This window comes from Miscanthus floridulus, chromosome 6 (assembly GCF_019320115.1).
Source record: "Miscanthus floridulus cultivar M001 chromosome 6, ASM1932011v1, whole genome shotgun sequence".
Lineage (NCBI taxonomy): Eukaryota > Viridiplantae > Streptophyta > Magnoliopsida > Poales > Poaceae > Miscanthus > Miscanthus floridulus.
Window position 1 is genome coordinate 7428300 of NC_089585.1, and position 26963 is coordinate 7455262.

At 47.0% G+C, this 26963-nt stretch overlaps 1 protein-coding gene and 1 pseudogene across 1 annotated transcript in view; one reads left to right on the forward strand and one right to left on the reverse strand.

Moving 5' to 3' along the window:
* Positions 1–3823: 3823 nt before the first annotated feature.
* Positions 3824–6973, forward strand: LOC136461589 (hexokinase-8-like; annotated as a pseudogene).
* An 811-nt stretch (positions 6974–7784) lies between these two features.
* LOC136461588 (proteasome subunit beta type-7-A-like) overlaps positions 7785–26963 on the reverse strand; it is a 139402-nt gene continuing 120223 nt past the window's right edge. Inside the window, exons 4-10 of the mRNA XM_066460873.1 lie at positions 9845–9986; positions 9667–9763; positions 9510–9578; positions 9326–9431; positions 9004–9102; positions 8171–8261; positions 7785–8087 (exon numbers count right to left, since the gene is read on the reverse strand). Of these exons, the coding sequence (XP_066316970.1) occupies positions 8014–8087; positions 8171–8261; positions 9004–9102; positions 9326–9431; positions 9510–9578; positions 9667–9763; positions 9845–9986 (678 nt within the window). The 3' untranslated portion in view covers positions 7785–8013. The remainder of the gene's footprint in view (positions 8088–8170; positions 8262–9003; positions 9103–9325; positions 9432–9509; positions 9579–9666; positions 9764–9844; positions 9987–26963) is intronic.

A 26963-nucleotide genomic window follows, 5' to 3' on the forward strand; every position in this document is an offset into this window, starting at 1 on the left:
TTTGGGGGACATGAACGAGGCATGGAATGATCACAAACCCAGGGTTCTCATGGACTTACCCGCTAGTAGCATGGGCGCAACAATCTTGGTCACCAAGGCTATTATCATGGCAGCCCAGGCCACCGAGGGAACAATAGCCCTGAGCTGAAGGCTCATCCGAGCCCTTAAAGACTTCAAGGCCCCTGTGGCCTCGGGGGCTACGCTAGCTCCCTAGACAGAGCAACCTGGCCCCCTGATCGATGGGTGCTCAGGTGATACACCCCCAAAACCAACCAACTCCTCAGAGTCGAGGCGGGAGTCACTGAGCAGTGGGCCCAACGAGGGCCCCCATCCAAGGCTTGGCGCACTACCCGCACCTTGATATATGGCCATAGAAGGTCAGCCCTAGAAGGCTGGCTCAAGAGGATCGAGACCTACTACCGTAGCCCTCAGAAGGGTGTGGTGCTCTAGATGATCAGATGGCCCCGACCTCAAGCCCAGATGCTCTTGATCACCCAACCCACGGCAGGCTCCGATAAAAAAGGAGAGCACATTTGGGCTCAAGATCGGCAACTCCCAAATGAGTTCACCGAGCCTTCGCTTGAATCAAAGACTTGTGCAACATAGACTCACGAAGGGCAAAGAACCCTTGTCAGCAAAAGCCATCCCCACCAAGGAGGGTTCGGTCACCAAGATCGAATTCAGCCCTTCATCGCCATCATGTCGAGTGAGGCCACAAAGGGCTCGGGGGCTCCTGACGAGATCCTAACATATGGGTATATTAAGCCTTGGTTCTAATGATTCCCGAATGATGAAGACCCCCTAACCGACCCCTCTAGGATCGTTTGGAGGCTCAGGGGCCATACCCATCGAGTACGCTCGTGCGCACCCTTTGAGTAGAAAATCGACCGAGTTTGGCTCTGCCATGACCTCCGCTTGGGGCTCAAGGGCTTGCACGAGCCCTGAGGCTCCTGATCTACGACAACACTTTGGCCCGGCCCTTGGCTCCAGCCTCGCCAATGATGCCAGCCAAGGCCTGGGTGTAAGAAGACATGATTCGAGCTACCAAGGCTTGGGGGCTCCCCGGCGCTGCCCCTTGGGCATGGCATTGCCGGCCACTTTCCCGACAAGGTCACGCACGGGGCGTGACACAAGAAGACAAAGCTTCTCTACGGCCTCTAAGGGCTCGGAGGCCCCTAGGCCCACACATCAGCCCCTAGAGCCGACCTCCTTCACCGCCAAGAAGACTCTAGAAGGTCCACCTAGGGGAGGTCGGTGCAAGCCAACATAGCCTAACACGCAAAGTGTTAGAATAGAGCAGTCGGACGACGTCCAAGGCTTTTTCGGCTCCACAACACCGCCACGATCCACAACGCGTCGCGGCAAGGCCCTCCTAGATTCTGGCGTATGTACCCGACCTATCTTATTATATAAGGGATAAGGTTGGACCTAGAGGGGGGACGATCATCATAAGATGGATCATTCCATCCCACTACATCCTTTGGCCTCTGCTTAGCACCGAGAGCAAGGCAACCTAGAGAGGGGCACCGAGAGCTCCTCCACCGCATCCCGCAGTCTTCCTCCTCTATGACGAGGAGAAGACTCCACCAGCGGTGAGGCAACCTTAGGATTAACACCGAGCTAACCCCCTACCAAATCTCTCTACAACCCTATTGTAACCCCCCGATTTTAGGTGCTTTTGAGTATAAGGATCATCAGCTGCTGGACGTAGGGCATCGATTGGTCTGAACTAGGATAAACCGTTGTGTCCTCTCTGTGATTCTTGTGTTCTTGAGTCCACCCGAGCTACCTGAGACACGTACTCTGACACCGACTCAAACAGCAATGCTTGTCACGGTTCTTACCCTATGACACCTCCCTCTTGGTGACATCCCTAGAGTCCAAAGGTCGAAGTAGCCTAGTAGGTATAGGTTTCTTGATGGAGTCATTAGTGGTCGGCTTTGGTAGGTTGTTGTCCCTCCAAGCCGTTGATGCCACCTTAAGTGTCGTAACCTATATGACGATATCCTTGTGGGGTACGTTTCTTCTTCCCACAACTTGGGTTGCTATTTCACTCCCCCTGCTGGGTACTGTACCTTGTCGGCATGTGTCGCCGATGACAATGTTATTACCCGATGATTGGAACTTGAAAGTGCCGGTTACTTCTTTCCTTAGGAAGGCAATGACCTTGCCCTATGCCGTTTGGCATGTGTTGCCAATGACGATTCTATCATCCTATATGGTTGGAATGTGAAGGTGTCAGTTACTTCTTTCCCTAATTAGCAAGGCAATGGCCTTACCCAAGGCCCTTGGACGTGATGTCACATGTGTCAAGAAAAACTCTGTCGTCAATTGTGGGAACAACATCTATGTGTGCCCTCGGTACTCTACTCTAACTAGCTCGTCGATTGTGGGAACAACATCTATGTCTGTCTTCAGTACTTTACTCCGACCAGTTCCGATGAGGCGATGCCATTCTTGCAAGGTTTGAAGTGAGGTGAAACAGAAGTTTCAAAATCTGAAGGACTTCGTTGAAATTTTGTTGTTCTCAATGAGTCTCCGTGTATCGGGTTGTTTTTGTAAGTTCAATAGTGGAGTGGAGTATTAATTAATCCAACGCGGTTGCCTTTAAGAAAACAAAATCCGACGCGGGCGCATGCAGGTAATCGGATATACTTGGATGGCAGTTGGCAATGAAAGCGTGCATGACACGTTCATTTTTTTCATGGCTTTACCTGTCCTGGTGTACAAGCCATCTGTCTATCTAAAGATGAAAACGGACGGGATGAATCATGTTCCGTCTGCAACCGTATACCGTATTTTTCTATTTGTTTTCGTTTTTTGTGGAATAAACGAAAACGGGACCGAAAACGGAACAGGATACACCGGGACCGGGATCGAAAATAGTTAAGCGTTTTTTCCGTCCGTATTGCCGGTATCCCGTTGTTGACCGAGATATTTCCGTTTTCATCCGGTTTATACGTTCCCGAGACAAGCACAGAGGGCCTTGAGCCGAGCTGTGCCGTGAGCGGGTGGTCAGCCAAACTTGCTTTTGCGTTGTTCGGCTGCATGTAGAACGTAACGTTACTCGTAACTCGTAACTCGTACATGTATGTATTTAAAAAAAAAGAGTCTCGTACATGTATGTATATATGTATATGTTAGACAAAAACATGTGTCAAATGTCTCTTTTTTCTATGTGCTATGCGTGAAAGCTGCCTACCATAAAAGGGTTAAGCACAAAAAGATTAAGCATGGATATACACGTGTATTTTAGCAGAAAAAAATGTTACAAAAAATGTTTAAAAATCATCTTAGCATGATATGTCACTTTATCACAAACATAGGAACAATTTACATCATGCATGCAAGTTAGATCTAATAGGATATATAAATTAGATCTATTTGAAAGATATTTTACCTATTTTGCTAATATATATATTTCTTCATTCTATTACCTCCTAGAAGGTAATATGCGATAAAAATAATCTAAATCGACGATTCACATTTATTTGGGAGTATCGTAGCAAGCCATTTGATTTGTCATACGTGGCATGTAGTTCCGGCGTAAGTTCCCGCATGCCGATCGTTTTCGTTTATTTTTCGATCGTATTTATCCGTTTTCGCATTACCGTTTATCCTGCTACCGTTTCCGTTCCCGGTTGTCCGACTCCCACTCTCATTTCCATCAAAAATTATGAAAATAAAAACGGTAGAGCTATTTTCCATACCGTTTTCATCCTCATGTCTATCGCCCTTAACGCACGTAGCACCTGGCTAACGTGACCTCTAGCATCAGCAATCCAACGCGACCTCCATAAATCCACGAGGCCCCCCAGCGTGTCCGGCAGTCCCCCAAGATCACGGTCACAGCACAGACGCTTCCTTCCACTCCAGCCAAGTCAGGCGAGGCGAGGGTGGGGCGCGGCGCCGCTCCATCATCATCAGAAAGAAAAAGGTCAGGTGAGGTGCTCACCGCCGGACCGGAGTACCGGACCATTCCCGGCCAACGTCTCCGTTCATCTCCATGCCGACATGACTCAGTATGATAAGATCCATGTGATCCCGAGCCTAATCCTAACATGATCCCTTCTCCCCTTTCCCTGCGCAGCTCCCGAGAAGGAACACACCCGGCGGCAGGCGCCACCCCATCCTTTTCCTGACTTTTCCCCGTCGAGTTGATCCATCCGGTACCCAAAAGCTTGCTAAATTTCACGTGCTCGCCTTGAGTCGTCCCTAATCCAAAGTTGCCTTGTTCCCCTCCTAAAAAAACCCAAAGATCCCGACTTTCTCTTGGTGCTAGCCTCCTTTTCCCTTCTCCCTTGAATCGAACTGTTGTGAGCTCTTCGCTGTCCTACCATCCCCCCCTCGCTCTTTTTTAGCATTTTCCTTGGGCTCTCGACTCCTCCGAAAATCCAGCCCTTTGTTTGCTTTTCTGTCTCCTGCTGATTGGTGTCCCCGGATACAGGATTCTTGATTTCCTCCTCGGGGGTTGGGGCCATGGCAGCAGCTGCGCTGGCAATGGCAGAGCAGGTGGTGGCCGACCTCCGAGCGAAGTGCGAGACGCCACCGTCGATGCTGCGCGAGGTGGCGGCGGAGATGGCCCGCGAGATGGGCGCGGGACTGGAGAAGGAAGGCGGGAGCATGGTCAAGATGCTCCTCTCCTACGTCGATAAGCTCCCCACATGGTTTGTAGCTGTCTTTCTTGCTTTGTTTGTCTGATCAGAGGATGATAGCGTTCTGTTGCTCGCTTGGCAGTACTAGTTCAAGTAATATAAACAATTGCAGGACAACAGAGTATGTTTTAAGGACCTCGGTCAGGAAACAGTATTTCCTAGGAGCCCATGATGTGTTTCTTCCATGCTCATCATCACTATTATTGAGAGGATATAGCATATCAACATGTTTACTTTATCTGATTTTTTGGTAATAATTTTATATGAGTGAATTTGAGCGCGATATATTTAGGGGAAACATTTGGTCATCGTATGCAAATATGCAATAACTTCTATGTCTGATAGCATAAAAGGATAGATGTCGAGAATTCAGTTAATGCGGTTTATTTTAATCTGACAGTATGCATTTACAACATCCTAGGAGCTTTTTGGTTTCATTGCTTCTGAATTGGCCAAGTTCGTTAATGATGAGGAGAAGTGCACTAACATTTCAAATGGAAAGAAGAGAGAACTAGGGTTCACATTTTCATTCCCAGTGAAGCAGCGTTCTGTTGCTTCCGGTACGCTTGTCAAGTGGACAAAGGCATTTTCCATTAATGATGCTGTAAGTCTTGATGTGCCCATAAGCCCAACTTGTCTGTGTTCAACGTAAAAGGTTATGTTAACTGCAGCTTCTCAAAGATCCTGTATTGCTGCTCCATTTATGGTCATAGTGATTTTTATCCTGAAGCTATTTTGAGTAACTATGTTTTATTGGATCAATTGTATGCAATGAATGTTTTCTTATTGAAAACCTTCCGCTAAATTGATGTTTCTATGGAATCATCAGGTAGGTGAAGATGTGGTGGCTGAACTGCAAACAGCTATGGGGAAGCAAGGTCTGGACATGCATGTAGCTGCATTGGTGAGTGTCAGGACAGATTTTTTATACTTTGTCAGTCTTCGATAAGCAACTTGTGGTTTCAGCAGATCTTGTGATGAAACAGATTAATGATGCTGTTGGGACTCTGTCTGGAGCAAGGTACTACGACAAAGATGTTGTCGCTGGTGTAATATTTGGCACTGGCACAAATGCAGCATATGTTGAGAAGGCAAATGCTATTCAAAAATGGGAGGGTGAGATGCCCAATTCAGGAGACATGGTAAGATTTGAGGCCTTCGAGACCACATTGTTTTTACTAAATCTAGCAGTACTCAAAGAATGATGGCAGGTCGGACCGTGCTAGTTTTTATTTAGAAAAAAAAATGATTTTTCCTGTATTTCAGGTCATCAACATGGAATGGGGTAACTTCTGCTCAATCCATCTCCCCATCACTGAATATGACCAAGAATTAGATAACGAGAGCTTAAATCCAGGAGAACAGGCAAGTTTCGGTATAGAAGATATATTCTGCTGTTCGTACTGTTGGTTTCTCATGTAGTTGTCTTGCTTTCAATTTCTTTCAGATTTACGAGAAGTTAACATCAGGAATGTATTTGGGCGAAATTGTAAGGTGGGTGCTCCTTAAAATATCATTGCAGTCTGCGATTTTTGGCAATATTGACCACACTAAGCTCGAAACCCCTTTCCTTCTGCGGTATGTAGGCTGCTTGGCTTCTTTGTAGTTGCACTCTTTATGTTAAAATCAGGAAGAAGATTGTGAAGCATTGGTTTTAATTACATGCTTCCATTGGTCGTTCATCATGTTTTATGTTTTAATTGAACTGATCATTGTGGAGTGTAGTGAAATACTGTCAAAATTCAATTCAAGCTTGAGTTGTGCTAATAAATCTAGGTTTATGTGGTTCACAGGACTCCACATATTTCTGCAATGCACCATGATGAAACACCTGATCTGAAGATTGTGGCTGAAAAACTGGAAGAAAGCCTAGAGGTATGTTGGCATTGTGATCATCGCGGTGCTGTGTCATACTGAGGTATACCTGAGTTGGTTTGTATCTATTGCAGATTACAGGCGCATCCTTAGAGGCTCGAAAATTGGTGGTTGAAATTTGTGACATTGTGGCAACAAGAGCTGCCCGGCTGGCTGCTGCAGGGCTTGCAGGGATCCTCATGAAGCTCGGGAGAGATTGCAGTGTCAAGGATCAACGATCAGTCATCGCCATCGATGGAGGATTGTTCGAGCACTACACCAAATTCCGCCAATGCTTGGAGACCACACTGGCTGAGCTGCTAGGAGATGAGGTGTCTAAGGCGGTGGCCGTCAAGCATGCAGATGACGGTTCAGGAATAGGTGCTGCCCTGATTGCAGCTTCACAATCTCAGTACAAAAATGACTTTGGCCATCAAGCATGCAGATGACAAGCAAGAAGATGACGGTAAAGGGGTCAAGCATGCAGATGACGGTTCAGAAACAGGTGCTGCCCTGATTGCAGCCTCGCAATCTCAGTAGAGAACAACAACAACAACAATAACAACAACAAAGCCTTTAAGTCCCAAACAAGTTAGGGTAGGCTAGAGTTGAAACCCAGCAGAAGCAATCAAGGTTCAGGCACGTGAATAGCTGTTTTCCAAGCACTCCTATCTAAGGCTAAGTCTTTGGGTATATTTCATCCTTTCAAGTCTCCTTTTATTGCCTCTACCCAAGTCAACTTCGGTCTTCCTCTGTCACTCTTCACGTTACTATCCTGACTTAGGATTCCACTACGCACCGGTGCCTTTGGAGGTCTCCGTTGTACATGTCCAAACCATCTCAGTAGAGAAATGTCCTCGAAATCTCAGTAGAGAAATTTCGAGTGATATAGTAGTATCTGCCATGGGTGCATACCATAGATGTAGGAAAGATTAGCTAGCAAGTAGCTATAATGTCTTTCCAACATCTTAACAGTCCGGCATCTGCAGTTAGCATGCTAGAGCTGGATGCAATCTATAACCAAAACGAGGCTTGGCAGCTTGACGCAATCTGTAACCAAAACCAGGCTTGGGAAGTGCTGTTCATAGTTCCAAACTTCCAATAAAAGCGGAGTTGCAGATGTCTCCTAATCCGACAATCCTAAAACTTTTGAATGTCTAACCATTAGAGCTTCTTTTATATGCATTGAACCATCGACTGTTAAACTTCTGAACAAGGTAATTTCTATGTTACTTTTCTCATACTTATCAAAAGCTCCACAAACCAGCCCGTGTACAAGCTAATACCGATGATGATTATACGGATTTAGAAACAGATTTTGGACAACAGTTAACGCTGGCTAATGTTTTTTTTCTATAAAAGAAGCAATATGCCATTTTGGGTTAACAAGAAAAAGAGAGAGAATATTCCTTCTTTGCTCAAATTTTCCAGAGACATACTAGTCTGGTACAAGCTCTGGACGACTGGTCACAATTTCACAGATATAGAAAGCCAGCTAACATGATCATTCTTCCATAGCATCACCAACGGTAACCTCAGTATTCGGTCTCAGTGGAGTGATTTTCGTTGACAATACCTCTGCAAACAAAAGAATAGGTTAACTACTCACAAGCCTATAAAATGCCAATGGCACGAATCATAAAAGTGATATAAGTTCTTACCAGTCTGTCCTTCGGCAAAGCTGTATCCCTTGGAGCTGACGTAAGTCCTTGGATTTGGCAACAGGTGGTTCCTCAAATATTCGGTTTTACCCTGGTAACACCAATGAGACACTTGTTAGAAAAGGTTCGGGGGCAGTCACAAGCATTCCCAACCCCTGTATACGTCCATAGATTAGACCCATTTAAGGAGTTTCTCCTCAAATTATGGTTTACTTTTTAACAAACTTTGCCAAACCTGAGTATGGCCACCACATAGAATGCATTATATTTCAAGTACAAATTTTAGAATGCATTATATTCCAGTTCAAATTTTAGAAGTCACAACTCAACGTATTCCAAGATGGAGGGAGTATATCTTTACACCTTAGATGCTATTGCTGGATATTGGCAATTGCACAGCTTTCTACATGTTAATAGCTCCTGTAAGGCAACTATGTTCATCAAACATGTCCCATCCATGCTATAAGACTAGTTATCACAGCCCAAACAAAACCATAACAAATTTCTCTGCGATACTACTGATCCTTAAATTATAGCATTTTGCTTCCTTTGTTTCTCGCGGCTTTGCAGTAAAGGGGCCTTCACAGATGACTTCCCTTCTATACGGTCTAACACTCCACAGATCATGGCATTTTACGGCCTGTTCGGCAGGACTGAAAAATAAACCAAAATACTGTTCCGGCTGATTGTTGTGAGAAAAAATATTGTTCTGTCTGAAAGCACTGTGCAGGTGAACAGTATTTTCGTGAGTGCGCTGGCCAGCCCAGCCCTAGCCGGCCAGCCAGCTGAACACTCGCTTAAAAACTTACAGCTCTTATCAGATATAGCCATACCTTGGTAATTACACAAACATCAACATTGCTACCACTGCCCAGGTCATTGAAGATGCCAGGACAAATAGCTTCTGATACAAGTTGTATTGCCTGCTCCCTCTGTACAATGAGACAATTGAAGTCAAGAGTTCCAAAACAAAGATTTTCAAATAAAAAAAAAACATGCATGAATATGGATCATATTGTTTGGCTTATATGAAAGATGCAACCAAGTAGTCCACTTTAATAAATCAACAGAAACAATAGCATTAAGACTTTAACAAAAAAAAAGGAATTATAGAGAAAACACATTCTTCATAACCTCAAATGCAGTGGCACTTACTGTGAGCCCTTCTTTGTACTTTGCTTCAAAAACTGACATTGCCGCAAGGGGCCCAGAACCCATTGTGACAAATGGTAGTGTGTCTGTTGAACCATGTGGATAAACCAGTGCATCACGAAGTCAATGGGCATTATGTTTTTGGAATTTTTCTTCGATGAGTATCATGCAAATAATAGTACTCACTGTGTGTAGATGTGGTCCAGTACAATCAATTCCACCAAGAACAAGGGCAGCGCTAACATGACCTTGATATCTTCAATAAAATGACAGACCAAATCAGATGTGAGCTCAGTACTACTACTCAATATATGCAAGAATTTTGGGGTGAGAGACGAGGATACCTAAAAAGGTATGACTTTAGAAGTGTAAGAGTTGTTATAACTCTTGATTCACGACCAGTTGCATAATGGTGGATCTGCAGCTGGGAGCTAACCATATCTAGGAAAAGCGGGTATAACAATTATCATTTTGTCAAGGATGAAGGTGCAACAAGCAAGTGTGTGGTATGATTAATATTACCTGTTACAGCCTCTGTATCAGCAGCAGTTCTTGCTCCACAGCAATAGATATTTGGTGCCATGTAACGAATTTTCTCGCAATTTTTGTCAGCAACTATAGGCCCCTCAGTTGCCCTTGTGTCTGCACCAAGAACAACACTATCCTAGCAACATACAAGGATCCAAATTATATTTGACAACGTCATTAACTTACCACTTATCAGGTGTATATGTGCCAGTGGCTAGAAACATAATGTGCATGGAAAGAGCAGTCAAACAATCGATAACAACTAGCCTTTCCTGCCCTAAGCATCATTGGTGAGTTATTCAAATATATTAAGCTACCAATATAAGATTTGGTGAAGGTGACTTAGATGACAGACCCCTAATAAATCTTGTAGGACCTCAACTGCACAAGGACCTATTCTTGCTAAATGGCATCGTTTAAGATGAATCTACTTCACTTCTTTATTTTTTTCAGATGAGGTTCTTCTCTGATATCTTTGAGGTTTGTTCAGGCTGAAAGTTGCTTGAACTGGAAAGTGTTCTGTTCTTTTGATAATAACTGAAAAACACTAAACTTCATCAAATGTGGGCTAGACTTTTTAAAACAGCTCAACTCTGCTATTGGCTTAAAATGAGCAAACGCTAGGCTAGAGTAATCAAACCTATCACAGAGCTAAACATCCGCTAATGAACACTGACTTTTGGGAAGAAGTTCCCCCAGCTTATCTACACAAACCTCATCATCCAATTTTATTAATTATCCACTACTTTTCATGTTATGGAATATGATTTATTAAAGGCGGCATTTCCATTTTCCCTGCTAAATCCTCTTACAAAAGTTATGAGAACAAATGCCAAAAAAAAACATGTCAACGTTTGGTTGTGTGTAACGATCCTGGTAAGAAGAGATGGAATTCGGGGAAGAAGCAAGCACGAGGTGGGAATTGGAGGAACGCGGCTGATGTCCGCGGGGCTGTATTGGATAGAACGATAACAGAATTCAGTTATTATAGCCTGTCTTTCACAGGAGGGACTCGACGGCTTATATTGCCGGACACGCTACAGGGCAGTTGCCGACCGGCAACGCCCGCACCATCTTCTCTGACAACCCTGGCCCACTGGCAGGGACTACTATGTCATGACACTCCCCCCCCCCCCCCCCCCCCCCCCCCCCCCCCTTAAGACTGAGCATGTCCTCATGCTGAACATTGCTCGTGCTACTCGATCTTCACGTCAGCTGCGGCCTCCCAGGTAGCTAGTGATTCTGGTAGGCCATCCCATCGCACCAGCACTTGCTTCACGGTTCCAGCACCACACTGAATGAATCTTGTGTGAAGGATCCTCTCCGGAAGCATCTTCTGCATTGGTTCCATCATAATGCTCGATATCTCATCAGAAATGACTGCATCAGGCTTCACCTGCTTCTTTAGTTGGGAAACGTGAAGCACCGGATGAATACGGCTGCTAGCAGGCAAGTCCAACCGATAAGCTACTTCCCCAATCTTCTCCAGTACCTGAAATGGTCCATAAAACTTGAAGGATAACTTCTTGTTAGAACGCTGAGCTACTGAAGTTTGGGCGTAGGGCTGCAACTTCATGTAGACCATGTCTCCCGGCTCAAATGAACGTTCCATTCTCTTCTTGTCCGCTTGATTCTTCATTCTCTGCTGAGCTCTCTGCAGTTGCTGTTTAATCAGTCTGGTCAACAGCTGTCGTTCATGAAGCCACTGCTCAAGTTCAGGTACTGAACATGACTGCAGATTAGCTATTCCCAGATGTCTCGGGCTATGTCCATAACTCCATATAAGACCTCAAAAGGACTGTGCCCCAAAGCTGAGTGATACGTCGTATTATACCAAAATTCTGCGACGGGTAGCCATTACTCCATTGCCGTGGGCAAGAGTGAACAGTACAACGAAGAAACCCTTCCAGACACTGATTTAGCCTTTCGGTTTGCCCGTCGGTTTGTGGGTGATATGATGAGCTCATCATCAACTTTGTGTCAGACAATTTGAATAGCTCCTGCCACACTGTACTTGTAAAGACCGGGTCACTGTCTGAAATCAACACCTGAGGCAATCCATGGAGCTTGTGTACATTATCAACATAGACCTTAGCAATCTGTAATGCCGTGTATGGGTGATGAATGGGAATGAAATGCCCATATTTAGTGAGCTTGTCAATGACCACCAGGATTGCATTTTGTCAGTCTGATGATGGCAGCCCTTCAATGAAGTCTAAGCTGACAATCTGCCAAGCTTGTTCTGGGATCGGTAAGGGTTGAAGCAGTCCAGGTAATTTCCCATGCTCCACTTTTGCCTGCTGACAGACTTGACAGTGCTCAACAAAATATTGTACTGAAGCCTTCAAATTCGGCCAAGCAAACAAGGCCTTTACTCTGTTATATGTTACAGTGATCCCTGAGTGGCCACCGATTCCGCTGTCATGCAGGGCTTGCAATATATGCTGTTGTGCTAGCTTATTGCTTCCAACCCAGACGCGGCCTTTGAATCGAATCACTCCATCAATCAACTGGAAGCCGTTCTGATCATTACCATTCACACTTAGTTCAGTGAGTAGCTGTCGATCCTCAGGGTACTCAGCATAACCATCTCTTAGCTTCTGTATCCACGTAGCAGCACTCCGAGACAGCCATCACCTCTTCTTCCTCTTGTACTCGGCAAGACAAAGCGTCAGCCGCCGCATTGTGCACCCCTTTCTTATAATGTATTTGATAGTCAAGATCCATCAGCTTCACCAAAGCTTTCTGCTGAAGTTTGGATGTGATGCGCTGTTCAGTTAAGTGGAGCAGGCTTCGATGATCCGTCCGAATGATAAACCTTTGATGTTGCAAGTATGGTCGCCACTTTTCCACTGCCATCAAGATGGCCAGACACTCCTTCTCATAAACTGACAACGCTTGGTTCTTGGGGCACAAATGTTTACTGAGATATGCCACCGGATGGTTGTTCTGCATTAACACAGCACCGATCCCTGTATCACAAGCATCGGTTTCAACAACAAATGTCTGACTGAAATCCGGTACCGCAAGAACTGGCGCGTGCACCAACTTCTGCTTGAGCAACTCAAAAGCTTCGGCTGCTTGAGGTGTCCAGATAAACTGCTGACCCTTTTTCAGTAATTCTGTCAGAGGTCGACTGATCAATCCATAGTACTGAATGAACTTTCGATAATATCCAGTAAGCCCGAGAAAACCACGAAGTTGCTTCAAGTTCTCAGGTTTTGGCCAAGACAGCACAGCTTCAATCTTTGATGGTTCTGTTGCTACTCCAGCAGCTGAGACAATGTGACCCAGATATTCTACAGAAGCTTGGGCAAACGAGCACTTTGACTTTTTGATGTAGAACTTGTTTGCATTCAAAATCTCAAACACCTGACGGAGTAATTTGACATGATCTTCCATGTTAGCACTGTATATAAGAATATCGTCCATGAAGACGAGGACACCTCGGCGCAAAAGTGCAGCAAACAAAGTGTTCATCAGACTCTGGAACGTAGCCGGCGCATTCGTCAATCCGAAGGGCATGACCAAGAACTCATATAGTCCTTGGTGTGTACGGAATGCTGTCTTGTGCTCATCACCCATGGCCATACAGATTTGATGGTATCCGGCTCGGAAATCTAGCTTGGTGAAAACAGTGGCACCACTTAACTCATCTAGCAATTCATCCACCACGGGCATGGGATGTTTGTGCTTCAGCGTCACAGCATTGAGGTGTCGATAGTCTACGCAAAACCTCCACGAGCCGTCTTTCTTTCTGACCAATAGTACTGGTGATGCGAATGAGCTAGTACTAGGTCTGACCACACCATTCTGAAGCATCTCTTTCAGTTGTTCTTCAATCTCGTTCTTCTGAATCGGTGAATAGTGATATGAGCGCACTCTCACCGGCTGAGCACCGGGCACAAGGTTTATCTGATGATCAGCAGCCCGTCTGGGTGGTAATTCAGTAGGTGTGGCGAAGAGATGGTCATACTCAGAAAGCAACTGCTGAATGTCAGGATGCTGCACTGCTCCAGTTTCAGTCTGAATCACGCAAATGTACTGTTGGTCATCCGACAACACTGCAGTATCAGGTACACTGCTCAACTGAATACAGCAAGATACTCCTCCTGCTCGAATGAGACCACGTAGCTTAGCTGGGGATATTTGTGGACACTCATTGAGCTGATCCTTGACACCTTGTAGTGCTGTTAGCTTGCCCTGATATGTGATGCGCATGGCCTTGGTCAGATAACCAACCCACACCGGGCTCACTGCCTCGAGCCAATCTTCTCCTACAATCATATCATAGCAACGAAGAGCCAACACCCTGGCATCAGATTTGAATGTGAGACCCTGCACCCACCATTCCAATGCTGGCACATGAGATGAGCACTGTAACTGACCCCCATCTGCAGCTTTATAGGTTGCTGAGTCACAAGCTTCAGTCTGTAATTTCAGTTTCTTTACTAATTCTTCACTGATGAATGTCCCAACGCTCCCTGAGTCAACCAACACCAACACCTGTTGTTTGCCAATCCTTGCCAACAACTTCAGAGTTTGGCGTTTACCATTCTTGAGCTTGGGATCAGACTGAACTGCCATAACATTATCTTCAGTAACAGTGTACTCTGACTGGTGTATCGAGTGGACGCTCAACACCAATGGTGATTATTCAACAAAATCAGCTTACATGGTGCAATTTCACGGCTCGATAAACACCGAACTAGATACTATAATTTGGAAGTCCTGGGCACCATCAAAATGCAAGTTTTTTGCTTGGTTGGCTGTCCAAGATCGCCTTTGGACAGCAGATCGCTTGGCTAGAAGAGGATGGCCAAACCAACGTTTATGTCCTCTTGTCATAGCACGGATGAATCAATAGTACACTTGCTTGCACATTGTCAATACAGCCAACGAATTTGGTCTGCAGTAAGGACTTGGACCGAGGGACAGTTCCCGGACCCTTCGGGCTGGGCTTCCTTTGAATCTGTGTCCATTTGGTGGCGTGCAGTCGGAAAGGCTGAGGGTATGCCTATTAAAGCCATTCGGTCCTTGACAATCCTGGTGACATGGGAGCTCTGGAACTCAAGGAGATTATCTCGAGAGTAGTCCTCTAGCGGAGCTTTTTGACTTTATGTTTTTTACTCCAATTTGGAACTTCTATTTCATGTTTGAACTTACTCTTCTTCTCTATTAATATATGCCGGTGAAATGTCCTAATGGCTAGAGGTGGTGAATAGCCTATAAAAATTTCTATAACAACACTTAACAAATCGGTTAGAAAAATATGAGGCGAAGCGAGTGTTGTGCTAGCCTACTAAAAATATAAGTCACCTACCACAATTCTAGTTTATATAGTCTCTATCCATACAATGGCTATGTCTCTACACTAAGTTAGTGTGCTCTCAAAGGCTAACTAAAGAGCCACACTAACAAAACTAACAAGCTCTCACGTCTAGCTACACTAAAGAGCTTGGCAACTAGTTTGCGGTAATGTAAAGAGAGAGAGCAAGATAGTTATACCGCCAAGACGAGGAATGTAACACCTCTAGTGTTACGAGCTCGTTTAGCGCCGCGATTTAGGCCTAAGACAAAAATTAACGAAACGATTTTCTCGGATTTTAACATTTAACTGATGTTTAAAAGTATCGCTCGTGGCGAGTTATATTGAACTAACTAGTTGGGTAGTTCTTGATGTTAGTTCGAAACTAAAAGTTATAATTTTCTAAGTCGGAAACGATTGACAATAACATGTTAGCAATTAAATTCTAGCTAAATTTCTTAAACACTAACTTTATATTCTTGTATCGCTAGTTGCTTCATGGTGAGTACTTTGGCGTGGAGTGGATCGTAGAATGGTCTGATGTAGCGGGGTTACCCCAAGAATTTCTCGAAAACTCGTTAGAACACGTGAAGAACCACGTTCGGTGTGCTGTTCGTGAACCGGCGCGCTACTCGACGAACTCATCTTGGCCTTCCCTTATCTTTTTCCCTAGTCGCTCTTGGGTCGCGCCGAATGTTTCCCTAGCTAGCTGGTGGCGTGGACTTTGGATTAGTGAGGTTGGTCGAACCTTAACTGCACTGGTGGGCAGCCTTGGCTTCGCTTTAATAAACGTGCACGTCACTAGTTTCGGCTGCTCAGCCTGTGGCCGCGGTCACCACGCGTCTCAGCGCGTCTGTTGTCTGGCCGCGACGTGGCTTGGCCCACTGACTGAGCGCCTGGCCGAGCCGAGCCACCGTCGCCGCGCTGCCGTCCTCGATCGCCTGGTTGTCCTCCTGCCGTGCCCTGCCCCGCTGGCCAGCCTTGTGGCCATCGACTGCACGCTGGGCCCGGCAGGGTCGCATCCATTCCCTGCTGTGCGTAAGCTGTTGCCGACCATGGTGCTGCTCACTCACATCGGCGTAGGTCTGCGCCTTTGCCCTCTTGTCACCTCGGCCGTTGTAGAGCTTGTCCTTTGCTACTCGACCCACCTAACTCGCCCTGTGCTCGTCGTCGTCGCGTTGCCCGCCGTGCCGCTGTTGCTCTTGACCACGCGCGTGCCCATCTTTTTGGTGCTGTCCGTGCTAACCGACGCGCCCCGCTGGCCATGTTGTGCCGCGTGCGCCCCTACCCCACGCCTTGATTACTCGACTCAGCTCTACGCCTTTAAGTCGTGTCGTCGTTGCTAATCACCATGATTGCCCTCCCTCTCCTCCGAAATTCATCGTGCACGAAGCGCCTCCCTCCAATTCCTTGCACTCGCTGGTGCCCAAGGTCCCTAGCTTGCCACTGCAATCAACCGTGGTGGAAATCGTCCACCAGAGAGGGCGCACGTAGCGTCGCCGTCTGTAGGATCTAAGGAAGATAAAGAAGGCCGAGAGGGGGGTGAATAGGCCTGTAAAAATTCAACTCAAAACTCTGTTAGAACAGAGGGCGACACTGCCGGCCTTACAGGGCGGCATTGCCGCTCTACGAAAAATAATCTAACACAGTTGAGATTTAACAGAAATGAACCTGACCCCACTAGCTGCTTAATCCTGCAATATAACTTCAAGATCCAGTTCGAAGACTGGATACCACAGAAACTTCACACAAATGCGAATCGAGCAACTAAACCCTAACAACAGCTAGCAATAAGATAAACATCAAGTACCAAAAAGAGAAGAAAAAAAGAGAGAGATCACTCATCACTGTCGGAGTCGACGCGGGCACGTCCGGCGATGTGGGTGTGTGAAGTGAAGCGTGCTGAACGTCACGGAGGTGCTGCCCCAGCTAAAGTAGATAGCCCTGGCTGATCTATTGAAGGACGCGGTCTCCTGGAATATGTGCGAAACAAAGCTGCCTGAACCTGTGGATCGGCCTCTGTAGGGTGGATCTCTGCACCAAGGTCCTGCTGACTTGGGATCTCCTCAAAATGTTGTCCCTGTGGGTACCCGTAGTACTGACTGAATGGCTCATATGAGTGCCCATGCTGCTGATTATCAGGCTGTTCATCATGGTGCTCATATACCTGATCCTGCTCCTCATCAGAAGAAGAAAGGCGAGGCAAGTTAAGAAACTGAGGTGGTGGCTGCACTGGTGGAAGTGGTGGCAGCCCTGCCATCTCCCTAGCATGCCTCACTACTTCCCTGTTCTCCATTCGATCCTCATAAGCAGTCTGTGAAGCATATGCACAATGAGTAAAGATTGCCTTCATCCATGCACTCATCTTTCCCCACTTTGACTTCTTCTTTTGTTCCCTAGCCCTGGACGGCTTAGGAATATCTCTCTGTGCATCTCTAGAAGGGTGAAAGCTTGCTGCCCCACTATCTCTAGGTCCTCCAGAACTAGTGTGGTGAGTAGCTGATCCAAGTCCCCCTAAACCACCATGGGTATTCTTGATCTTGTAAACAGTATGCTCAAAATCCTTAGGGAACCACATGTCAGTCACTCTCTCAATCATAAACATGAGGTAAGGAGCATAGGGCAAAGATCTCCTCCCATCATCCATGGCATATGCTAGCTCAACCCAAATGAATCTTGGAATATTAAACTTTTCACTGCTGGGAAACCTAGACAACACATTAGTGATATAGCCATTCAAATCTGTTGCATTGTCTTTAGGGTTGAGAGTGATCCTGAAAAGATTGTTCATGATGTAATAGAAGCTATTGAGCTTGTGTAACAACCCAAAAATCCACACACCAAAAATCACAACTACAAAATTTTTGTTTCTTCCCCATGCAATGTTGAGTGACAACTGAAGGAGCCAACCCTAGGTTTTTCATTAGTTGTAACCCAACTAGACAATTTCATGAGCATAGCATGTCATTTGTTAATCATGTTTATTTAAATTCTAACAAATAAAGTAATGCATACATTGTCAACTCAAATAATGATTTGGACTTCCAATTGCTTTACAACTTCTTTAAAGTAATAAACCACAAAGTAATTATTAATCAAACCAAAGAATAAATGCTTAAAATGAAAACCATTTCTATTGTTGTATAATAAAACTACCACTATTTTTGTTAGACAAAATAGCTAAATAAAGTTCCTAATATATATAAAAGAGTGTTGTGGGCCTCATATCTAAGAATCCAATGAATAAGGTACACCAGATTTGAATTCAAATTCCAAATCAAATTTGAATTCAAACAAAGAAGAAGAAAAATAAAATAGAAAAAGAAAAGAAAAGAAGAAGGCTTGCAACCGGCTCGGCCTGCTCGGCTCGCAAACCAGCCCTGCATCGCGCGCAGGCCGGCCCAACTCACGCGACCGAACGACCGACCCAGCAAGCCAGCCCAGCACGCCGCTCACGCCCACGTGCCCATCTGCCCACCTGCTGCCGCTACCACCTGGACCCCACGCGTTAGCCACTCCCGGCATAGTGCTTCTTCCTCCCCACGCCAGCATCTCCTCCCAACCGAGTTCCGACCAAAGCGACAGGCGCGGGCCCGGGGTCACGCAAATCACCTGGCCTGTTCCCTTAGCGCCGCGCCCATGCAACCCCTGCGCCAACTACCCACGCCCGTGATACCGTCCGATGCAATCGGCGCATCGCCTACCGTCCGCCCCGTCCGCCATGGGTGAAGCTCGGACCTTGGGGCTATAAAGTGACGCCAGAGTGCCCTAGGGATTCCTCAGCCCACCGTCGTCGTTCGGTGGCCCAACTGCCCACACCACTCCGAGAGAAGAGGGCCGAGAAGGAAGTTCAGAAGAGGGAGGCGAGCAGGGAGCTCGGAGACGTCGATCATCGGAGCCCAGAGCGTCGCTCTGAACGCCTACCCCGACGACACGGCTTCCACCACTAGGTAGCGCCTCGCCACCGCACCACCACCGAACACCGCTAGCACCACTTGGTGAGTTCCTTTGTTGAGACCTTCTCCTAGCCCATGGACGCCATAGCAGTGCACGCGCTCGCCGCGCTCACGACGCCGCCGTCATGGTGCGGCCACCACACGCACACCCAGCTACCTCGCTGGACTAGGACACAGCCGTAGAGCACCACCGTGACGCCTGGAGGATAGCCGCGTAGACCAAGTCACCGTTAGCCGGCCGTAGCGCCTTGGCCAGGAGCACCGAACCTCGGTCGGAGCTCCGCCGTGCACCACCACCGTGTGTGGACTCCACCACGCCCTATGGTCATCATTGACGCTACATCCTGCTTCCCGCTATCCGTCTGAAAGAAAACGGGGCACCATGACCCCTGGAACTGCCCCTATGAAGGGTTGAGATGGCGACTAGAGGGGGGTGAATAGTCATTTTTTAAAACTTAATCATATTGGCTAACCGAAACAAGTGCGGAATTAAAACTATCGGTCTAGCCAAGACTACAGCCCTCTATCTATGTTCACAAGCACCTTTCAAAGATACTAATCAAACAACAAAGGTGCAGGGCTAGCTAGAGCTCACCTAACCAATGCTAGGAGCAAGGTCACACAAACCTATGCCTCTAGTACTTTAAGCAACAAGGGAGCTCCTACACATGCTAGTAAGCAAAAGCACAAAGCCAACTAAGCTCACTTGCAATGCTCAATAACAAGGCAACCAATGCCTAATTAGAGAGCGCAAAGACTTAGCTACACAAACTAAGCAATGTGACTAACAAGGTTACTAAAACCAAATTAGCCACGCAAGGGAGCTACTTCTATGCTACACAAGCAAGAAGGTAATTAGCAAGCTACACAAGCTATCTAATTACAAGAGCAACTACACAAGCTTAATATGTATAAAAGTAATTGCAAGCTTGTGTAACGAGGATGCAAACCAACGGGAAGAATAAGGTTGACACGATGATTTTTCTCCCGAGGTTCATGTGTTTGCCAACACGCTAGTCCCCATTGTGTCGACCGCTCACTTGGTGGTTCGGCAGCTAATTAGCATCACCCGCTAAGCCCGCACGTCGGGCACCGCAAGAACCTACCCCTTGAGTGAGGGTAGCTCAATGACACGCTTTACTAAAGTTGCTCTTTGTGACTCCCGCGGGGCGAGCACAATGCCCCTCACAAGCTCTTCTCCGGAGCGCCGCACAAGCTTCTTGCGGGCTTCCACAGAGACCACCACCAAGCCGTCTAGGAGGTGGCAACCTCCAAGAGTAACAAGCACCACCGGCTTGTAACTCGATCACCTAGTGCCACTCGATGCAACCTCACGATGCAATCGCACTAGAATCGCTCACTCACATAATCGGATGATCACTATCAAGTATGTGTGAGATGGAGGGCTCCTAAGCACTCTCAAGCATGGACACAAAGTCCCCCAAGGTGCTCCACACCAGCCATGGCCGAAGGCCACTTCTATTTATAGCCCCAAAGGCTAAACTAGCCGTTACCCCTTCACTGGGCAACGGTCGGGTCAACAGGACGCTCTGGTCGTGTTGACCAGACGCTGGACCTCAGCATCTGGTCGCCCGCAGACGGCCACGTGTCCTGATTCCGACAGTCACTTGACCTGACCGGACACAGCAGCTTCAACTGACCGGACGCTGAACCCCCCAGCGTCCGGTCGTTTCCAGTAAGGTACCGACCTCGACCGGACGCGTCCGGTCACACTTGATCGGACGCAGCCCAGCGCCTGGTCACACTCCAGCTTCTACGTCACCGTATGTCACCCTGACCGGACGCACTCTGCCAGCGTCCGGTGCTTTTAGACCCAGCGTCTAGTCAGTTGACCGACGCCAGCATCTTCGCGATCAACTCGTTTTCACTTCTAACTTCTTCACCCTTGCCCCAATGTGCCAACCACAAGAACTTGCATCCGGCGCAATAGAAAATAGGCATTCCATTTTCTCGAAAGGGACCCAAACCCATCTCAACCCTGCAAACACCACCTCCTTTGTAAATGTGCCAACACCACCAAGTGTACACCACCATGTGTATGTGTGTTAGCATTTTCACAATCATTTCCCAAAGGATGTTAGCCACTCAACTTGCCACGCCACTCGATCCTAGCGACGATGCAAAGTTAGATCACTCAAGTGGCACTAGATGACCGATATGTAAACAAGTTTGCCCCTCTTGATAGTACGGCCATCTATCCTAAACCCGGTCATAAACTTTTCTACACACCTATGACCGGTGAAATGAAATGCCCTAGGTTATACCTTTGCCTTGCGCATTCCATTCCATCTCCTCCAATGTCTATGCAACACATGCACCAACACGATCAACAATGATATGATCCACTTCATATCATCACATGATCATATTGGTTCATCGATCTTGACTTTACTTGCTCTTCACCGTTGCTATTGTCCATCGACGCCAAGTCTTGCTCAAGCTTTACCGCCACACGGTCCATCACTCCAAAGCCTTCGACTTGCCCTTCATGCTTGCAACCGGTCTATCAAGCCAAGTCTTGTCTTGATCTTCTCCACCTTGATCACATGACTCAATGTCATGTCTCATGTGCATTTAAGCTCCTTCATCATCATATGTGTGAGCTTTGCAATATCTCCAAGCCATTTTCACCTCCATAGCATATGTTGCTCACACACATGTACCTATAGACTAATCACCTATGTATCTCACATAAACACAATTAGTCCACCTAAGTTGTTACTCAATTACCAAAACCAAACAAGGACCTTTCACCCTAGATGCCCCGCCGGCGAGCACCGCCACGTTGAGCCGCCGACCACCATGGCCAAAGCCCTAGGAAGCCCTGGCCGCCACCTTGACCCCACCACCATACTCGCCGAGGCCTGGCGATGCTTTTCCCCACCTCAATTAAACGCCAGCGCCGCTGTGGGAGCTCACCGGTGAGCTCACCATCGGTGGGAGCACACCGGGGAAGGAAGCAGAGGAATTCCCTCGCTGGCCACACACACATGCACCCGGTGCACGTGGACCAGGCCAAAGGGAAGAAGGATAGACTCGGTCCACCGAAGACCCAGCCTACGGTCCATGGACCGTGAACACTAGTCCACCATGAGCCACGTGGTGTGGGCCGATCTGTGGACCGAAGCCCAGTGGAGGCCCTTGGCTACGACGTGGCAACGCCATAGCATGCCACATGGTGGGCTAAAGCCTAGCCCATATCCAGGCCCAACCGACCCAGTTTGGACCCGGTCTGTGTTGACCGTTGACCAGTCAACGTTGACCGATTGACCGGACCCACATGTCAGCGACACAGAGACTCTGGACCCACTTGTGAGTAGTGACATCATGCTGACATCACGAGGGTCCCACCTATCACTAACAACACAGCCGAGGTGACATCATGATGACATCACGGTGACGTCAGCTGCTGACGTCAGCAGCTCTGGACCCACATGCCAGTGACTATGATCTGTTGACTGTTGACTCACCCATTGACTTGATGTTGACTTTGACCGGACCCACATGTCAGCGACCCAAGAACCCTGGCCCCACCTATCGGAACTGATGACGTTGATGACGTCAGGCTGACGTCAAGATGACATCAGTAGGACCCCACTTGTCAGCTCGGAGCCAAGATGATGACGTCATGCTGATGTCACGCTAGCGTCAGCATGCCACGTGGACCAGTCATAGTGTGACACGTGTCAGCCCAGGATTAATTCAGCCTTTTCCATTTTTAGAGATGATTTAAACTTTGGAAATTCATAACTAATTCATACGACCTCAGAAAAATACAAAACTAGGACCAAAATTCATCTAAAATCGAGCTTTACGTAATGAACCCATGTTTGAGTGCATTTGGCTTTTTTGAATTTTCATTGCTTCTTTACGCTATTCTATAGACGTCGCTAATGCGACTATAATTCGATCGTATGTAGACTCAGAGGAGAACCAGACGGACGAGGATCATGAGTACCGTGAGGAGTACGGAGACAACTATACTGAAGGTGCCACATCCCAACCAATCTCGTAGCACCTATTACGCATGGCTAATATAGAACTGCTATTGCTTTACTTTACTGTTATAATCATACTATGATAGGACTTGCATGGAAGTATGCTTACTTGATGGCCTTTACCTTGACGCAACCTTACCCTGGCATACCCTGCTATTAGGCTAGACACATGCTTACTGCTATATTTCATTGCTTATACTTCTACTACGCTTATACTACATTAATGCGTGGTGATATCTAGACTATGGGGAGAGTGCTACGTGTGTGACTTGGGTGTGTGGAGGGTGAGGGTTGTGTCAACTAAGTTGGAGTATACGACGAGCCTAGGGCAAGTCTTGCTATGGGGTGCTACCTGGGCACCCCTGGAAATGGATACCTGTGGTGGGTAAATGATATATAAGGTGGTCCTAGGTGTGAACCTGTGATGGGAGGAGCCTAGGATGGAGGTGCTGTGGTGGCACGGTAAATGGAAACCCTAATGAAGACATTCTAGCTTGGTCATTCCTAAGGACTTACTAGTACTCAGATTCACTGAGAAGCCTTACATACCACTCATCCTATATGGTGTGGGACGGCCGGACTACTTGGTAGGATATTGCCACTACTGCTAGATTGATAGCGGACAGTGTAAGAAGGTATAGGGCACGGAGGATTCCCCCACACCCATCCGAGACTTCATGGAGACCTTGTGGACCTGGCTCATGACTCACAGTTTTAGCCACCTCAGACTAGACTTAGGGTGTACCAGGGCTGAATGATAGAGTGTCATTATCCTAGGCTAGCAAGCGGCCAGAATCAGCCCAGTTGACGATGGTCAGCAAAGAAGGCAGATCTTGTGGTTATGTAAAATCTCTGTAGAGTGTATGGTTGATCGATCGATATATGTGCCAACTTGTCGGCTATGGACCTTTCCTGGGTTTCTCTTAAACTAGATAATGAGATGAGTCTTTCTCTTCTTCCCCCGTGAGAGAGTGTCGGTTGTAGCCAGGGACTACAGGCCTTGAGATAGTGCCAAGAGGGAGTTGGCCTGTCGATTGAGCGATGGTATGGTGGTGATATGGAGATGGTGGTATATCAATCCTAGGATCGAAACCTGGCTCTGGACGGAAATGGGGTGGAATGGGTGTGGGAATGGTGTTAAAAACTTAACCAGCTATTATTAAAAACTCTTGATATGCTAATACATAGGAAGCCCTAGCCTTATAGGTTCCTTTTGATTATATCCAACTTGCATCCAATTTCCACAAAGCAATGCTCATAGGGTGGGAGTGGCCAGTACAAATTATACTGATAAATTTTGGCACACAGGTTCTGCTGAGGATTATAGCTCTGAGGAGTTTGACGGTTGAGGGGTTCATTCCTACGCTCGAGTTTGGCGATCTTATCTTCAAGCTATTCTGAATGAATGCTATTTTTTATTCTGCCAATGCGGCGATATAATAAATTATGTAATTCTACACTATTTGTACTATGATATTATCATTATATGGATGTGGTATTCGACTAGAATTTGGGTAATATGATATACGACGGCCATAATACACTTCGACTCTGTGGATTTCCCTTCATGGAAATCAGGTTGTTTCAGTTGGTATCAGAGCCATACTTGACCCTAGGACGAAACCCTCAGGAATGGACGATAGAATAGGACATGAACAGCCCCTCTTTCGGTTATATACTGACCCTACATTTACTTTTATGCAAGGCTTATCTATTATTGACCTGCTAACACCTATTCCATAAAATATGCAGATGGCAATGAACGTCGATTGGCCGCCTCTAGGACCACTACCTCTGGACCACGCCAAGCTTACCTTCGACCTATGTGAGCTCGGGGGTTTTGCATAGACCCTCTGCTGAGTTCTCATCATGTTAGGAGTCCCTGATGAGCTTGTTAAGGTCACCTGCACCAGGAAGTTAGCTCAGGAAGGAGGAATCGAAGGACTGATTGTCACCTCAGTCGAGTTCCCAGCTAGCACTACCTTACCTTCTGTCTAAGCTTTCACCGATTTGACTATAGAGGACACAGTCGAGGAGGGACTACAAGCTATCTCACACAAGGCACTTCGTAGAGTGATGAGGGACCACTACGAGCACCTGAAGATGATAGAGTTCCATCTACTTTCCCAGGCCCTCGACCTCAGCCTTACCCCTAGTGAGCAAAGTTTTATAGCCGATAGAGTTATCCTTGCCGAGGAGGATAGATGCCTTCACGTCTTGGCTATCCACCTACTAGAGCAGGACAGGTATGTGACCTAGCTGGAGCAGAGGAGACATTAGGACAAGGCCCTTCTATGGGAGTACCAGGAGCGAGACTCACAGGGAGCACAGGAGCAAGCTAGTCTGCTTGAGACAGTTGCCAAGCTATAGGACGAGCTCAACCGTCATGAAGAAATCCACAGAACCGAGGTCATAGACTTATAGGACAAAGCCGCCAACCTAGGCAACAGGAACTGCTACCTCGATAGCAAGGTCTTGGAGTTGTAGAGAGAGTTGGATGACAAGAAGGCTGAGTTCAACCATAGAGGAGACAGAGAGAGGTCCAAGGGGATTGATATGCTGAAAATCCAATCTCGGAACAAGACCATGACTCAAGATCTAGAGGAGTTCAGGAAGAAGGCCATTCGCAACTAGGGTCACCTGATCGAGGTACTTAGGCAGAACGAGTACCTATAGAACAAGTGTGAGAGGACATGGCAGGCTTGGCAGAAGTCTGACAAGAAGCGCCTTAGGGAGATGAAGGGTATGTGGGATCAGCTACCCAAGGAGGTTCATAGCAAGACAAAGCCTAGGATAGAGGAGTTTGAGTTAGCCCTGACTCGCCTCAACCTAGACGCCTACCCTACCCTACCTGGAGCCAAGCCTACTGAGGAGCTCGCTGAGGCCTTGAAGTACATGTCCTGACTTCACAAGTCTGACGAGGAGATCGAGATCGAGAATAGTCGTATCCTAGCTGCGGTGTATGAGTTAGAGTAGATGACCCTACGTGGTCATGAGTCATGTCAGTGGCTTCCATAAGTTGTACCCCATGATGTACCCCTTATGAGATGTAATATGAGACACTATGCGTAGTACGATTTTCGCGAGTCTTCAAGTGTAGCTACTGGAGATGATGCTATGTAATAAAACCCATGTAATGAATGTTTTGGATCTTATTGCATTTTATGGACCTTATTGCTTCTTTGTAATGTGTGTTGGATAGAATAAATGTTTTTCTTTAAATCGTCAAAATCATGTAATTATACTAAATTATAAGCACTTATGGCACAAACACTAAAATTCCTATGATCCGTGTTGCAGATGCCGAACCGCCGATCTAATCGTCTAATGAACCGTGGACGTGCGCCCACCCCCGAACCAGTCAAACCAAATAGGGGGCGTGGTGGCAACAACCGTGGCCATGGCCGTAGCCGTGGACGTGGAGGAATACCCTTCAACCTGGAGAATACCCCGCCGCCTAAGGAGAACTTTCCACCACCACCACCACCGAACCTGGCAGAGGTGATGGCACAATAGACCCAACTTCTTGCAGCTCTTGTTAACAGAGCAAACCATCGGTAGGGAGGTCAGCAGAATGACTTCCAAAGGAAGCTGGAAGGATTTCTGAAGCTAAGGCCACCTACCTATGATGGCACCGACCCTGACCCGCTTGTAGCCGATGACTGGCTTAAGGAGATGGAGAAGAAGCTTGACCTCACTGCTTTCACCAACAATGAGTGTGTTGGAGCTGCCACACACTAGCTCATAGTTGTAGCACGCGCCTAGTGGGATAGTTTTAGTGATTCCCATGAGGACCCTACCAACATCTCATGGGACGAGTTCGCCAAAGC